The sequence below is a fragment of the Lissotriton vulgaris genome, chromosome 3_1 (assembly GCF_964263255.1).
Source record: "Lissotriton vulgaris chromosome 3_1, aLisVul1.2, whole genome shotgun sequence".
In the NCBI taxonomy this organism is placed as follows: Eukaryota; Metazoa; Chordata; class Amphibia; order Caudata; family Salamandridae; genus Lissotriton; species Lissotriton vulgaris.
In genome coordinates this window covers 834,216,747-834,233,526 of record NC_141689.1, presented here as the reverse complement: position 1 = coordinate 834,233,526, position 16,780 = coordinate 834,216,747, and the positions used below count along the sequence as shown (strand labels likewise).

The 16,780-nt window shown below is 41.2% G+C and overlaps 1 protein-coding gene across 9 annotated transcripts in view; it reads left to right on the top strand.

Annotated features, from left to right (window-relative positions):
* SPIN1 (spindlin 1) overlaps positions 1-16,780 on the top strand; it is a 295,500-nt gene that overhangs the window by 205,289 nt on the left and 73,431 nt on the right. For all 9 annotated transcript variants that reach the window (XM_086961148.1, XM_086961143.1, XM_086961149.1 and 6 more), the window contains one exon: positions 13,738-13,991. In XM_086961148.1, the coding sequence (XP_086817274.1) occupies positions 13,738-13,991 (254 nt within the window). The remainder of the gene's footprint in view (positions 1-13,737; positions 13,992-16,780) is intronic.

The window sequence follows — 16,780 nt, the reverse complement described above, 5'->3', positions numbered from 1 at the left end:
GCTCAAGTGTTCATGCAGCTCATAGGCATGATGGCCTCCTGCATATTCATTGTCCCTCATGCCCGACTTCAAATGCGTCCATTACAAGAATGCCTAGCACGGCAGTGAAACCAAGTTCACGGACAACTAAAAGACCTAGTGTTGTTAGACAGTCGCACTTGCAACTCTCTGCAGTGTTGGAACCCACCAAACCTTTCCAAGGGCCGACTGTTCCAAGAGTCAGTTCCACAAATCGTATTTACAGCGGACGCATCACTGACAGGTTGGGGAGCCCACCTACTTCAGTACACAGTCCAAGGGCTATGGACAACAAAACAAAAGACACTGCTTATCAACCACTTAGAGTTGCTAGCAGTATTTCTAGCACTGAAAGCATTCCAGAAATACTTGTACAACAAGGCTGTGTTAATCCGGTGTGACACACTCTCCACAGCTGTCTCACCTAGCACAGAGCATATGGAGGTGGGCAATTATCCCCAAAAAATCTTTCTCCTTGCAGAACACCTACCAGGGAAAGACAATCAAATAGCAGATCTGCTAAGCAGGCACAGCCAACAGCTACACGAATGGGAGATTCACCCTCATGTTCTCCAACCATTCTTCCAAAAATGGGGGCATCCAGAGATGGATCTGTTCGCCACAAAAGAAAACTCAAAATGGCAGTACTTTGCCGCCAGGTTCCCACATCCATTGTCACAAGGCAATGCGATATGGATGAACTGGTCAGGCAGATTTGCGTACGCTTTTCCACCAGCCCCACTAATTCCGCTGGTGGCACGCAAACAGACCACAATTGAGTCCATGGGGCGAAATAAATCTTGAGTCAGAGTGAGCCCACTTTTATCAGTCCTTAATGTTGTTCGTCATAAGTTTGTTTAAAATTTATGTTGAATGTGTTCTTTGTAAGAAACTTCACGCGCATGCACTTGAAAAGTAGTGACATATACTCACACCAATGTGCCAATATGCGACGAATTCGTACCACATATAATCTGATAAGATAACTTTAAAATAGTATAACTCGATCAGCAATACACTTGCTAGACCCATTACAAGTAAAATCACTGGGGCACATTGTAGCCACGCATGGTTAAGCAGTAGGTAACAAATATGCATGCCCTCTTCTTTGTCATATGCATGATGTTAACACGTACACACTAGAGTGCATGGTAATAACTACACACTAGAGAGCGCGCCTTGCTTTCACAAATGTATGAATTTACAAATACTTGGCAAACTGCAAATTTTTCTCCACAGGTACTCCATACCGAGGATTTGTGAGTAAAAACCATCCACTACACTTACAGCACACTTTAGGGTGTGTGCTGATATAATCACCCCTGTGACCCGCAATTTTTGGTCACACACCTTTTTCTGGTCCTGACGAAAGCCTTAAGATCCAACCAAAAGGCTGAAACTAGTAGACCCAACCTAACCAATTTTTAAAGGGATACTGAGGTACATTCAAAAACCTCTAGTTGATCCCTTAACCGTTTTTACCCATGTCCTAGGGCCCTTTCATTAAAACTTTTATAAGGGTTTTTCCTAGAGACATTTTTTAACACATAACTGCACTTCACTTTCTTTACACAAACAACCTGCTCTGCTGTAATTCAGATGTTGAAGCACAGCTGGATTGCGCTAGGTAATCCAGCTGGGCCCCGATGATGAAGCATGCCACCCACCAGGTAGGTAGGTGAGGGGTTTCCTAAAACATCTTGCAGTTGTTTGCTCTCTTCACACCCCCTTTTTCTCGATAGGTTTTTGTCAAAAGTACTGATTCTAAAACCTGAAGAAGGACTTGTCAATTGTTAATATAGTACCTAGGGAAGAGGACAAGTTCACTTTTCCTTACTCTCAATTTGTTTAAGTATATGTGGGCTCATAGATTAGACATCTGCGTGCTCAGGCCTTTCAGCAGGGCAGGGCCCCTTACCCTGGCATACAAGCATCATCAGCACAACCAGCTTTCAGTGAACACATCACTTCTGACTTTGCAAAAAGTCTTTGCAGAAACACAAAATGGCGGCTGGTAGACAAAATGGAAGAGAAGTAGAGGCTAACTTAATAAAATAAATTTTTTGCAGTTTAACAGACCCTCCTTCTAGACTCTACTAAACACTTTCTGTCTAATTGAATAATAACAGATATACATTCCTGATGCAATGAATCAAAACGAGCTTTATTCGATTTTAGGCATGTAAAATCATAAAAGCAAACAATTTAAAACATTTAATCTCACTTTTAAATACATACAAATGTGCATAAATATATACAAATTCATTAATCAATTCATTTTGCTGTGACTCTCTTAATACATGGGAATAACAATATTTTGCAACTATCTTAAAAGCAGTCCTTCAGAGGTCTAATCATTTAAGATTTTCCTTGCTCTCAATATGCTTTCTAGGAAACCCACCATAGTACCAATGCAATAGTAGTTTTCCAACATCTGTAAAGACATAAAAGCAGGGCGGCATTGTCTCCATCCTCCCTGTTTTAATAGAGGTACAATCCATCTACGTCGTTCGTTTACATATAATTTACAGAATAAAATAGCATGGATGGTAGTTTGTAAAGAGATGTTATTCCTGATACATAAAACTTCATGATTACAAAAAACATCAAAGAGAACAAATTAACATACTTAGTGATATAATCACCATGACCACCATATTCCTCCACTTCTTAATCTGATCCTTTTGCCTGTGGGTTACCGTCATCATCTGGATAACATGCCATGTTTAGCTCTTTATTAAGACCTCCTATATCAAAGCTAAAAATCTTATTAGCATATGCTGCCCACAAGACTCCAAACCAAGCCGTGCAAGAGCCATTGTGGGAGAATTAGAGTGGTATGAAAGGAGTTTCCCCTTTTTTCTGTTGTGCAGGCAACAATCCACAAACCCAACAATCAGAAATATTAGCAATACTATGCATATAATGCAACATTCGAATAAATGAATTGTTCTGATAAGAAAACGTATGTCTCTCGTCTAACAGTGAAAGAGTAAAATATTAACTTTCAGACGGTGTAGGTGTTGGGCGTACAGGTGTAGGCATAGGAAATTTCACCTGTAGGAACCAAGCTGTTACACAAATAATCATAACACTAGATAAACTTGTTTCCAAACACATAAATGTCCACTTAAATGTGATTTTCTTCTCTGTAGCATGTTGAATATCCAAATGATCTTCCTCCATGATAGGCATTTTGCAATATCGAATTCGACAAGGTCTCTCTCTGTATAGTCTCTTATGATTTTTACCAACTCCGTTCAAAAATTATTCTTTATCAAAAGTTATATCGTAATTTGGATACCTAATCAATAAAAGGAACACAGTCACTTAGGAAAAATAAACACAGTTCCACATCAACAGGCTCCGCGCCAGGAGTAAAAACAAAAAATCGTTGAAAATCGTTTTTAGCAGTTCAGAGATGACTATAGCAATGGAAAATCGGTGCATCAAATACTTCAAGAAAGGTCATCCACAAGTTCATCTGCAACAGCCTGAAGGATCATTAAATAGATTGCTTTTTTCAAGAAATATTTCTGGGCCAACTGGTGCAAACTTTAGATTCTATTTTGAATGCTGGAAAGAGTAGAGAAATGCACACGGGGATAGATAATATCAGCAGTTTTCTGCCTTACGAATCCTCTTATTTTTTTGCATTCAAAGGTTCTTTTCTCTTCAGCTCCTGAAAGTTCTCAGTTATTTATTTCAGCATTTCTTGACTCTTTGTTATCAGCTTGCCATCAGGGTGGCTCAGACATTTCAAGCCTCGCATTACACAGTTCATTCAATGTGGCATTCTGTACTTTTTCCATGCAATTTGACCACTCAGGTGCTGAGAAACTCTTGACAGAGCACCATCAATCCTTTGCACGTCTTCAATCCAAGCCTTTCACTTTGATCAGTTTCAGATGTTTCAGCTATGGGTGCAAATGATTTTTCAAGGGAACACTGCAGACATTTTGGATACCCTTTCAACCAACTTTTTCCTACCTCCACTGGTAGGCCCACAGCACTAATTTTTCCTTCACATGCTGCACCTGACTCATTCACCTCTTTAACACTGCTTTCATCTGAGTCAGTTTTCACTTTTTGCTTTTGAAATGAAATGAAATGAAATGAATGAAACTTATATAGCGCACGACTTACCCTGGGGCATCTCCGCGCTTGCTTAGGGAACCCGTCCTGGTATTCCCCTGTGAGATAACCCTGGCAGGGTATCCACAAGGTGAAAGCCAGGCATCCCACCGCGAGGGGCCGTTGTGGAGATTAAGCAAGCTATTGCCCAGAGTCGCAGAGTGTGAACCCGTGAGTCGAGAAGGCACCGGAGCGAGAATTAACGAGTCTGTGGAATTTTGAGCCCAAGACCCGCCGAGGCGGGGAATTGAACCCTGGTCCAGGGCCGAACTCAGGCTCCAGGTCTGCCGCCACTAACCCCTGAGCCACACTTCTCCTTTTCCAGTGCAGTTTGCCTTAGTGCTGCTTCAGACTGTGTGTGTTCCCTTACAGCTTGTCTGACCATCTTCTGTTGGCTTTTGACCACTGCTGGCATATTTTCTTCAAGAGTTGCTGTTTTATCAGGGGGACACAGGACCATAGTGTGTTAGAGGCATACACCCAATTTGGAAGGCCACCACATTTCGCAGCAGTCTATGCCAGGATCATTTGGAACAGGCATTTCCATTTCACAGCATCTCTCAGATCAACATTTTGGCACCAACCATTATGCAGATCTTGTGTACCCGCTGAAATCTGGTGAGAAACTGCACACTCCACATCAGCCAGACCTTCACAGCAATGGTTAGTCTTTTCATCAGTGTTTTTCACTAGTGCATTTGCATGTACATATTCAAGCCACTTCAGTGATGCTGAAACGCAGTATTTTGCAAAGTGTAATTCTGTGCTGTCGTTATGTTGCTTTATTGTGCTTGAAACTTCAGACATACCTACAATCCAATCTTTGTCCAATCTGTGGTTCTGCCCACATCATCTTTGAAACCTCATTATGATCTGATTTCAGAGAAACTGGCAATCTATACCTGGGCATCCGTTTTTGCAAAAACATATTTGCTGCTATACAGTTGTCATTTTTCTCAGGTTCTGTTACAACCTTGTTGTTCTGTTTCTAAAATGTTTTCTTGTACCTCTTTTAGTTCTTTGCAAATGTCAGCATTAAAATAAACAGTATCCTTTCCCAATTCACCTCTGAGAATTCCATTGAATGTGTATGCTAACAGGACACAATATTGTACAACAGAATTAGCATTTGTCTCTCTCAAGACAATAATGACTCCCATTTGAGCAGTTATACTGCATGTTATAGCAAAGGCAATCTATTTAGAATTTTGGGCTGAGGTTACTCCTTAAAGCCATGACGCTTTGACAACATAATGTATAGGGAGCACATCATGTGCTGCTCCTAATCTGTCATTGTTACCTTTCAAACATGGGCAATTTACAAAATGGACATTGTTCGGCTCAATCAGATGTTCATCCTTAAAGTCTAATCTTGGCTTTATGCATAGATTCATGACACCTAGACATTCAAGTTAAGTTTCATCACAAACCATTTCATTTGTTTGCTTTAAGTTCAATACATTTGAATTCAGACATTTCTTGGTCACAGTATTTTCCCTAAACAACTTAACAAAGGAAGTAACCTTTTCAACAATTTGGACATTTTATCATTATTTTCTCACTCTTTTTGTGTTTGACATTTACCATAGCTAATGAATTAAGTCAGCTGGGCATTTCTGTGACGTTGGGGTCAAGGGTCATTGGGAGGTACCGCACAGACCTTTGAACACATTCATGTTTTTGAACAGGCACTGAGGGAGCACCGCCCTCCCTCTCACCGCAAATTGGTGTATTTTCTTTTAAGTATACTTGCACTCCTAGCGCCAGGCGCAATACTTTTTCCCTTTCAACTCTAGGAATGCTTTTGTCGGTTGTTGTCCAATGGAAGCGGATCAGACACATCCTTGTGTGCCAGCCTCAGTAAAGGCATAGCCACTAAGGAAAGGTTTGGTAACCTCTAACAACAGCAGCCAACCATTCCCCAAAAAATATCCTGACTTCTTTCTGAATTTTGAGGTGGATTCATTTGGTGAATTATTTCCACTGTTTCCGGTGACACCTTTCTAGGTCCTTTTCCAATTATGCGTCCTAGACATTCATCTTCTTTTTGACAGTATTCCTGACTATTCTCATGCAATAGCACTGTGACATGAACTTGACAAAAATCAATAACAGTAAGCCATTCTTCAGCACATGGAATGTGAAACAAATATATATTGGCTTGATTTGGTGTTCCATAGGACAACCTAGAAACGTTACACTACTACTCTCCTGCATTATTCTGTTTTCATTTGTCTTCTGTGAACCTGTGATCAGACAGGTACATAAACTTTCAATCAATTCCATCAAAAATCCTTTACTCGGTTTCTCTCCAATTTTTTGTAAAATTTCTGCATCTGATGGTGTTCTTGAACACATGTCCTCTGGTTCTAATTTGAATAAGACATGTCCTGCATGTTTATTAATGTGACATCTTTCTCTGTGAACACCTGTACTTATGTGTTTATAAGTAAGAAGGTAATTTTTCAACTGTCATTTCTCTATAGCTGTGTCTTGTTGGGCCATTTTAGAATATACATTCTCATCAGGAATCTGATAATTTACTACTTTCTGGTGCGCACTACACTTACCAATAGCCACTCGCTTTGGTAATGTTAATGCAGTCAGTAAATTTTGAGCTAACTCTCCATGCTGTCCCCACAACTGTATGCAGTGTATTAATCGCATAAGCTGCAGTCGTGGTGCTATCGGGTAGCTTAAAACTAAATCCATCTACACACAATTCACCATGAGCATCAGGCAGAGGCATGTCAGTCAGGTCCACTCGACCCTTTGTTTGTTCTTCAGTGGTAAAAATACAATCATGTATTTCACTGGACTGCTCATAGGGCAATGGCAACAAAGTAGCTGGAGTCAAGGTCAGGGGGTGTTTAAGTATTAATGTGTGGTGCTAACAAAGGGAGTTCGTACCCAGTAAGACCGGCACTCGTCAAATGTTGTCTTAGTCTGATTCAATAATCCATCAACTGCATGGGGCACAAACAAAAACCGTCAATTTATGATCCAGTACAAGTCCTGCCGATTGTCTGATTGAAATGGCAGTTGCAGCCACATATACTTTTTGCATTTAAAATTAACCCTTCTCTCATCACTTTCTATACTCTCTGCTTGTGCTTTTAATTATAATTCTATAATTTTCTGTACAATAGTCTGTTCTTCAAATTTGTTCCCATCCTTTTTTTCTTTAATCTTTTTCGGTTTAATTTGTTTTCTCCATAACCCTACGGCATCAAACATACTCTACATACTTTTCTCTTAAAGAGCTGCTCTTCTACATATTGCAGTTTATTCAAATCAAAGGTACCATTAAGTGGCCACTGTAAACTACTATCTGCCTTCATATGTTTGTTCCACAATGTGCTAAATCAAATGGAAGAAATACCGTATTTAATGTACATTTCATAATTCAGAGAGCCTTCTAGAGGCGCTGGCTGTCTTTCTTCCAAAATTCAATTTCTTTTGTTGCAACAACATAATGCACGAAGTGTGCTCAAAACAGGCATGTTTATCAAATTTCTTCTTAATGTTGTCAAGAGACCCTCGTACCAAAAACCCAAGAAATGAGAAAAAATTCTCACATTACCTGTCTAAAACATTTGCAAATGCTTTTATGAAACCAAAACCAACAAAGACAGCCATTTTGATCCTACCTGATCGCAATTCTCCAATTCTCACCTGCTGATCACCTCCAAAATGCCAACCGAAGAGCCCCAGTTGAGACACACTGCCGCCACACAGGTCAGGTCAATTAACTGAAAGTCACCTCTGCCGCAAGAACCAAGTCTCCTCTGCGAGGCGCCCCTTTAGTGTTTCTGTCTCGTCAAAGCTACCTCCTTCTGGTCCAGCTGCGGTCTTCGGTGGGTTCCTACATTGGGCGCCAATTGTAGAAGTGAGATTCCTATTAGTCTCACTGGTGCAGGGACACCCTTTGTCTACGGGTTCACAAAATGAGGATCAACACTGGAGTGGAACAAAACACAAGTTTATTACATCTCATGAGCAAGCTCCGTGTCATACAGACACTGCAGGTTTCTGAGAGGGAACTGACTAGTATGGTTTTAAACCTGGTATTTTTGCAAATTTTTTACAGTAAGACAAGCACTATAACCCCTTTGTCATTGTTACATAATGCTTACACAACCCCTTTGTATAATGCTTACATGCTGAACTGTTGAATCCTGATAAACCTCCTCCCACGTCACTATCATAGATATGCAAGGGAGTTTACAGGCGTTGGTGGGCTCATAGATTAGACATCTGCGTGCTCAGGCCTTTCGGCAGGGCAGGGCCCCTTACTCTGGCACACAAGCATTATCAGCACAACCAGCTTTCAGTGAACACGTAACTTCTGACTTTGCAAAAAGTCCTTGCAGAAACGCAAAATGGGGGCTGGTAGACAAAATGGAACAGAAGTAGAGGCTAACTGAACAAAATTAACAGCATAAGTTAATAAGAGTTGGATGGAATTATGAGCGTAAGTTAACTGGAAAAAGAGGGATGAATAAGTAGGTTGGGGGAGGTTAACGTGAGATAGCAGGAGAGAGACTAAACAGAAAGAGGTATGATTTATAGGAGTTAGTTGAGTAGATAGGTTAAATTTAGTTTTCTTTTGCAGGAACGGTTACTTTGAAGGAACGTTTATGCTTTCTAAAATGGGGATATAGTTATTTTGCTGAGATTTAGTAGAGCGGCAGGCAAGTTTAATAGGCCGTGTAAACTCGGAGGCACTAAGTCATACATAGGATGTAGTGTAAGGAGAGTATCATTCAAATAGGAAGGCAGGAGAGATAGTAAACACCATCCGTAAGTCAGGCTATTTTCATGCAACCTGAGGAAGTGTGAAGAGCAGGAAAAAAAAGACTGAAAGTTGATTACGTTTGGGCAGGTGATGCACGTTTTTCCCCTCTTAGGTGCTCCACCTGACTCCCCCACCCCTCCATGTCTCAAGCATTGTTTGGTCTCTTCCATATAGATGTTGAACATCTCCAAAGCTGTCAAACTTTCTAGTTGTTTTTAATTTGTTTTTAACAAGGTGTATGTCTGGATAGTGGGTTATGTGTGTCTGGTAAGATTTTGAGGAATGTACTATCAGTGGGGTTTGCATTGATCAGTCAGTTATAGGTTTGTTTAACAAAGATGCATAGCTGTTGAGTTTCTAGGGTGATGTTCTTGCTTGTTAAGAGATTATGCAAACTTTGCAGTTTTTTGATCTCAGAGGGTACTCAAGGGTATCTGTCTGTGGGAAGCACATGAGAATGTGTGAATTATTTATTGGATAACATTCAGAATAATCAGGCCATAACCATCTTTCTGAACTCTGAGTTATTCTCAATGGCTTTGGTCATTACTGTTAAGGAATTCCAAAGTTTTGCTGCTACACCGATAAAATAGGACCGTCAATGGTTTTCTTCCTTCAAGTAGGAATTGTTGTGTGTGTCTTGCCAGTCTGGAATGTAGGTTGGAAAGTTGTTGTGAATTTTTTTTTTTTATATTTTTCTTTTTTTTTTGTCTAAAGGAATTTTGGTGCTTTGCCATCAATAGCTTGTGAGAAGAAAATGGGCATGAAATGCAACCAGTGAATCTACTTTTATCTTGTCATGCACACGATGACCTAAAAGACATATAGTTGGCTAAGTGGTAGGTTACAAAAAGCTCCAGTTGTCCCATAAGGTTACCCTGGGCAACCTTTCGAAGATGGTAGTTATGACATGCCACACTAATATATGTCCCAGAGCTCTTTTACCTCATAACCGGTAAACAGTGCTGCTTAACAGCAGTAACACATCAGACTGTGTAATGGACATGAATTAAATTCCTTATGTACATGCACTCATGCATAATACACAATCACTTAACAGTGCACTGAACAGTCCTATCTTCAACTAATTGTCAAAATGCAGACATTAGAAAACCAAAAACACCAAAACAACCCAGAAAAGGCACGAAAATTCTGAAAGCTCTACACATATGATATGGTACACATTTACTTTACAAATACTGGAGACGTTGTATTAATTTTCTATTTTAAATCTTTTTCATGAAACTTCGATATAATACATTACACAAGTTTCAAATCCAAAGCTTTCTATCCCTGCAGTCAGCATTTATTTATAAAAATTGCTAGTGAATATTACACACCAGCCTTCTTGTAAAAATACTTGTGTTATGGTGATATTGATAGACATTCAAACCATCCTTATTTGAATGATACTTTTACCTGCAGATTCCTCACCAGATGAATACCTTTGGTGTGCCACACTGAATCTAGAAAAGTTAAATTAGCTCTCCAGCATCGACAAGTCGCACTGTGGTTCCGTCCTGCCTGCAGTGGCTTATAACATGTGACAACACTTGAGTTGTATATGATGCTACCTTAGTATCTAACATCTGTATTGTTTTTTTCTGAGCATATCCGAAGTTGCACTTTGTTCTACATTCTTTTAAATATGAAATTGTTTGTAGTGCTTTAGAGACGAAGGCACAACTCCTGCTATTCACATGATGCCTGTCTGTGCTCAAAAGTCCAAGTGGACCTCTAGGACCATTGCCAGCCATGACCATTTGCCTATGGCGTCTATCAAGATTCAGACCGGACCTTCTTTAATGTGTAGAAGTTAGGAGCCTGTGCGTCATCACCTCTTGCTGATTTTGGAATAGGTACTAAAATGAACATCAGAATGTCTTCTTGTTCCAAGTTTAGGACTTACTGTGTGGAGACTTCCCTCCATCTTAATGTCGGTCCTGATCAAAGGGCTTGGTGTCCGGAGCGGAGTATATATCCCAGACTCGAATGATCTTCGGAGCTGTGGCTTCCTACCTTGGTGAACATGCTGGCACTCAGCTTAGTTCCTACTCTACATTTGGCTCCTTCGGCATCACTGCAAGTCTTTGTGGGACATGGGGTTGACTATGCTCTTCCTCCTCTAGCTCCCTTCGGTGCACTTTTGCGTTTCAAAGTCCTGTGGCTCCTTCGACTGTACCTCTGCTGGCAGCCTCTTCTCTTTTGCCGGTTGACCCTGAGAATAAACCTGCAGTTGCTTCATCAGTCAGTATGTTGCTGTTGATTGCCTTTTTGCCTACTTTGATGATACCATCTGTGGCAACAACTCTGGATCTGTTTTTGGGCTATATGGCGCAATAATTTTTTGATGCAGACTAGTTACTCGATGTTAGACCCATGTTTGATTTTTAACCACATTGCTGCTGTGGTTATTTTTCTCCTGTGCTGGATATTGCCATTTCCCATTGTTCATGACGAGCTGGGCTCGTCATCAGTGTTTGAGGAGGCTACACCATGACGAGCCCAGCTCGTCATCAGCCTCGAAGGGGTTAATGAAACTTTGTTGTAATTGGTCATGTCTGTTTCAAGTAGATCTGCTTCTGCATAGGCCATTGGGAGGTTGCTTGTCATTAATGACCAGCCCCAGGTGATCTAATATTATTGTCCTCGTAGTGCAGAGCTTGAGGTTAAAGGCTTTTGCTTTTATGGTTATTGTTGCTGGCCCCTCCTCCTCGCCTACTAACCAAGTTCATATGGACCATGTGAATGGGAAAGAAATGCCAAGAGATGGTATGTTTGGTGGTTCCTCTTTACTAGACCACGTCAGGAGTCACTCCGCTCAGAAGGGTTAGGATGGGTGTAGGGCCGCTTGGCAATGTCTTGGATCTGGTCTTGAGTGTGTGGACTTAGTGTCTTGGTCTATGGGGTCTTCGGTGACCCTTAGTAGATATGCTTGGTTGAGCGCCCTTGGTTCCACATAGGTGCTAAGGCAAATGCGCTTAATGAGGCCTTTCATGGCTCTCAACTCTGTTGAACAAGCTTTTCTAAATTTGTTTTTTTTATGTTGCCTGCAGTTCGTTTTGTTAGAACTGGTTGAGTTTTCCTTTGGGGGCAGGCCTTCATTTATACCTGCAAAAATGTGATCATTTCCGCACCTAAGTTAAAGGTTTTCTTTCGTATCTATCCCCTGTGTTGCTTCTGCGTTCCCTTGTGTTGCTTCGGTCCCCTCTTCTGGGATGCGCAACATACCCAAAATCCATTGGCAAAGTCAACACGTCTCAATGGCGAGACATATTTCCTTTGCCGATGCTTGTCTTAAAGGCAGTTGCAAGTATGACAACATGTGGGAATAAAAGAAATTGAGCAAGTGGCCTTCAAAAGTATCAACACTGGAACAAGGCTTCTGCAAACAATTTTCAAAATTAACGATTCAGGTGCCAGGACAAGACCCAGTCTAGTTAAACAAGAGCTTCTGGTTAATAGTCTACCAACAATGGATATTTTAGTTGTACATTCATGTTTTTACTTCAGTTAAATCTGACCATCGCTACTCCTTGAATAGTTATTGCAAGGAACGTCTGTCTTGTCAATTATCTTATGCAGTGGAAAAGCCGAGAAGAAAGGTGTAACTTGTTAGTTATGATCCTGAGGGCAGTGTGCGCCTCATGGATGGTTGTGGCTGTAGTTTTTCTGCTGGAAGCATAACAAATGTTCAAGGTAAATATCTTATGTAACGCAAAATACAGAATAACAATACCCGGGAATCAAACCCCAAAGAAATTAAGAGAAAAATATAACAATATTACAAGAAATTTTCTAGCAAGTGATACCCCTACACAAATTGAATAAACATATACAAAATGTTAATTAGACCATGATCTACATGTGGCCTTGATCGAAGAGGATGCATTCTTTGCTATGTTTTTTTTTTGTCTTGTCCAAACTACATATGTGTAACTTTCCTCAGCCACTTTTTATGTTTACACAGTGTATTGTCTTTATGGTTGGTTGTGTAACTTATTGAGCGCCATTGTTGTTCTATTGTTGCCATTATCATTGTCTTATTAACACTTTGTATATATGTTTTCAATTTGTGTACAGGTATGTATCACTTGCCATTTCAAAGGGTAACTTCTTCAGCTGCACAAAACATGTGCACCTTTTTTGCAAAAATACTATTCTTAGGGTAGACTATTTAATTTGTGAAAATGCCATTTAAGGAACAAAGTACAAATCCGTACTTCAGTCTCGGCGTCAGCCTAGTATATGGTGATCTTGGGAAATTTACACTGTTAACCACATCAGCGCGGCGCGAATTTTCACGCTGTGCTGAACGTTCTTAAGAAACGGGCGTGGTCATGACAGAACGGTTCCGTCATGAGCACAGCCCAACCGACACTCATGACGGAACCGCTCCGTCATGAGCGTCGAAAGGGATAATGTACATCTCACATAGCCAAGACCTGTTGGCTTTGCCAATGCTGGATAGAACGGATGTGGCTTCATGCCATCTTGATTACTACCCGCCAATTAAGAATGTCTTACTGTTATTCAGTAAATCTGGAGCCAAGTGGCCAAAGGAGCTGTGGAAATTAAGTGTTAAAATGCACAAACGTTTATAAATGAGTTGTTGCATCTTTGTATTGATTTGAACTAAGTTGGAGCTTCAACGAAGTCACTGAGTTGATATCCTCCTAACAGTTATACATTTCTTTGAAAGAGTACAGTTGAACGCAGATTATGGCGTGTAATATGTTAACATCTTGCTGTGTTTTTTGTACGTTCTTCCCTGCTCGCATATGCAGAAAACATCGAAACAATGTTGGACCAAGCAAACCTATTTCCCAACCCCGAAGAAACATTGTAGGTTGCAGAATACAGCATGGGTGGAAAGAAGGCAGTGGGACTTTAACACAGTGGAAAGGAACGGTATTGGATCAAGTTCCTGTCAATCCTTCTCTTTATCTAATCAAATATGATGGATTTGACTGTGTCTATGGATTAGAACTCAACAAGGATGAGCGAGTTTCAGCTTTGGAGGTCCTTCCTGACAGAATTGGTAAGCATTGCTTCTTGCAGGATTTAACTTAAACTGTAAATTATATGTTGTGGAATCTTTATCATTAAAATAACACTCTTAGTTTTTGTTTTTGAACCGTAAACAGTCAACAAAATATGAAATTACTAAATTATTTTTGCATTATTGTGCTACAGACCTTTAGATGGATTAGGGAAATAAATTAATTTGAATTGCACTTTAATACTAAAAATCCAAATTGATTTAAGATGTTGCTTCCAGACCGTCTTGCATTAAGTCAATAGATTTTTATCATGATTGCACACAAATCTCTGTGGTGATGTTCTCTACACGTATTTTCCATTTTCAGAAGAGTGCAGTGTCAAACAAAAATTAATTACTCTTGAGCTGACAGTTATTATGAGAACCACACCTGCAAGATCAGGTTACCATACCTCCTGTCCTTAACCAAGTAATGATCTCTCACCTTCCAAAAGCGTCTCATATCTGGATTTAAAACCAGTGAAGAGTCTGTCATATGTCTCAGCATGAAGACCTACTTACAGTAGCTGCATTTAGACTCCTCCGCCATCTTTTTGAGATAGTGTCTCGAATGTGGAGGGAAAAAAAAGTGTTTTGAGTATGCCACACAAATGTTACAATTTACCTAATGGTCAGTTTGGGCTAGTTAACAACAGTAGCAGACCTACCTCTGTGAAATAAAGGAATGGTGTTCAAATGCGACCAATACATTTACACACAAGTGTTGCAGGGCTTGGGTTAGTAAATGCTCGTCATGGAGTGGAATCAAATGTAGGCTTTTGGTGGAATAGATTCGATCCACTGATCTTTCCTTATGTTAATTCTTTATAATACAATGTTTGCTTACAATAGATGCACGACTGAATTGAACGAAGGCTTTAGTTCATTTTTAGTTTGCCGTTTTACAATTCCGTAATGTTTGATTACGGTACGTCCGTGTGTGAAGGGAGTTGTGGGATATTGAAGCCTACTGTGAATGATTTCTGTTCCTCCCAACACACTATAGAATTTTAAGATACCTTCCTAAAGGTTCCCTGAACGTTTACTAGGAAGCTGTGCCCTCCTCAGTAGTATTCCTTTTCGGTCTTTGTGGCTTCTTTGTAGTTATCTACATTTTAAGTAGCTAATGATGAACTGTCTAGCATGTAAATATACATTGGAACTCTGCCACAAAAGAATGTGTTAAGGGTTTTTATTCATTATAACGAATATAATATCTGTTCAATGTTTTGTATTCTGAACCAGATATTTTGTAGGCCTGTCTGAAGATTACTATTCTGAATTTCATTAAACAGCTGTGTAAGCTATCCTCCAGCACACCAGACGGGTGCAGCAGTAGGATTGAATTTCCTCAAATGCACATAACAGATAAACTACAGATAGCGCTAGAGCAAGCTTCCTTTCTCCTTGAGTAATTTGAGTTCTCATTTTAAACAACTGGGCTACAGGGAAAACAAATGGATAGTATGGTGTAGAAAGAGACATGTAAATAGCATAAAAGGAAGTAGTCTAAAACCTTAGGGAATCCTCATCACCATTCAGGCCATCTAGTTCTAGGGTATTCCTCTTTCATCTGACTTTCATCTGCAGTGTTGCGTAGTTTAGTAGGGCACCTCTGGTTTATTGTGTGGCGGTCTGGAACCCATCTCCATCAACTACCTTAGATAACACTCAGAGCCAATGAAAACCTGAAATTTGAATGTCTCAGCCTTGTATCCGATTCACAGCACTGTTTATTTCAAATTTTAACAAAGGTGTTCATTGAAAATTTTATCTGAAAGAAACACGTTAGTGATAGATTCCTTACCTTAGGATTACTCCCAGGCGTCAGACTGGATCCGTAAAGTTTTCGTCAGCAGTACGTCTGCGCATTGGAAGGTGGCGTTGTGCGGTTCTGCACCCATCATTGGCGTAGTGGTCGCTGAGATGACGTTGCGGCAGCTACTTACACGCCGCCCTCGCGTGCTGACGTCAGTCCTTTCGTTTTCCGCACCAGCAATCGCCGATAAGGAGGGAGCGGTACCCCCAGTCACTGTTTGACTGAGTTTTTCAAGGCTTTTTGTCTCTATTTTTTGAGTCAATCGACCCCTGGTGCAAAAGGGATGTCCGGCTTCAAGTCCTGCAGGAACTGTCATCTCATGATGTTGGTGACGGACCCCACCGCGTGTGTATTTACTGCCTGGGGCGTGAATACGACCCCAAGTTGTCCCCGAATGCCGGGCCATGGCACCGAAGACTTTGTGGGAGCAGTTCCGAAAGTTGCTTGAAGTCCAGCAGTCGGCTCCGCGCCGCTCAAGGTCGCGGTCCAGTAGGAGGTCGAGGGACCAGTCCCGGAGCCATCACCATCGTTCTTCGGGATCGAAGTCTTCGCACTCGGAGTCAGCTAAGGCGAAGCATTCCAAGAAGTCGAAGAAGTACTGTCACTCTCTAACTTCCCCTTGCTAGTCACCCCATGCTGCTGAGGGTGCGGGTGGTGCCCCCCGCGACTCTGGAGTAGCCTACATAGTCCTCGCTGGCCTACCCGATCTTCCCGGGTCCGTTGACTACTCTGGCCCAGCTGCAGGAATTTCTGTCAGCCATGGCTTGCCTCTTTGGGCCGTCTGGCTCCACGGGTTCGCCTTCATGCCCCGTGGGCCCGACTGGGGATTCTAGCTCTTTACTGCCAGCGGCTCCGGCCCCAGTATCGCTGTTGACTCCGGCACTGCAGGACCCGCGTGGATCTGGACTTGGATCCTGGTCGGCGCCGGTTGACCTTGTGACACCTCCGCCAATGTCGACCCCACTGGCAC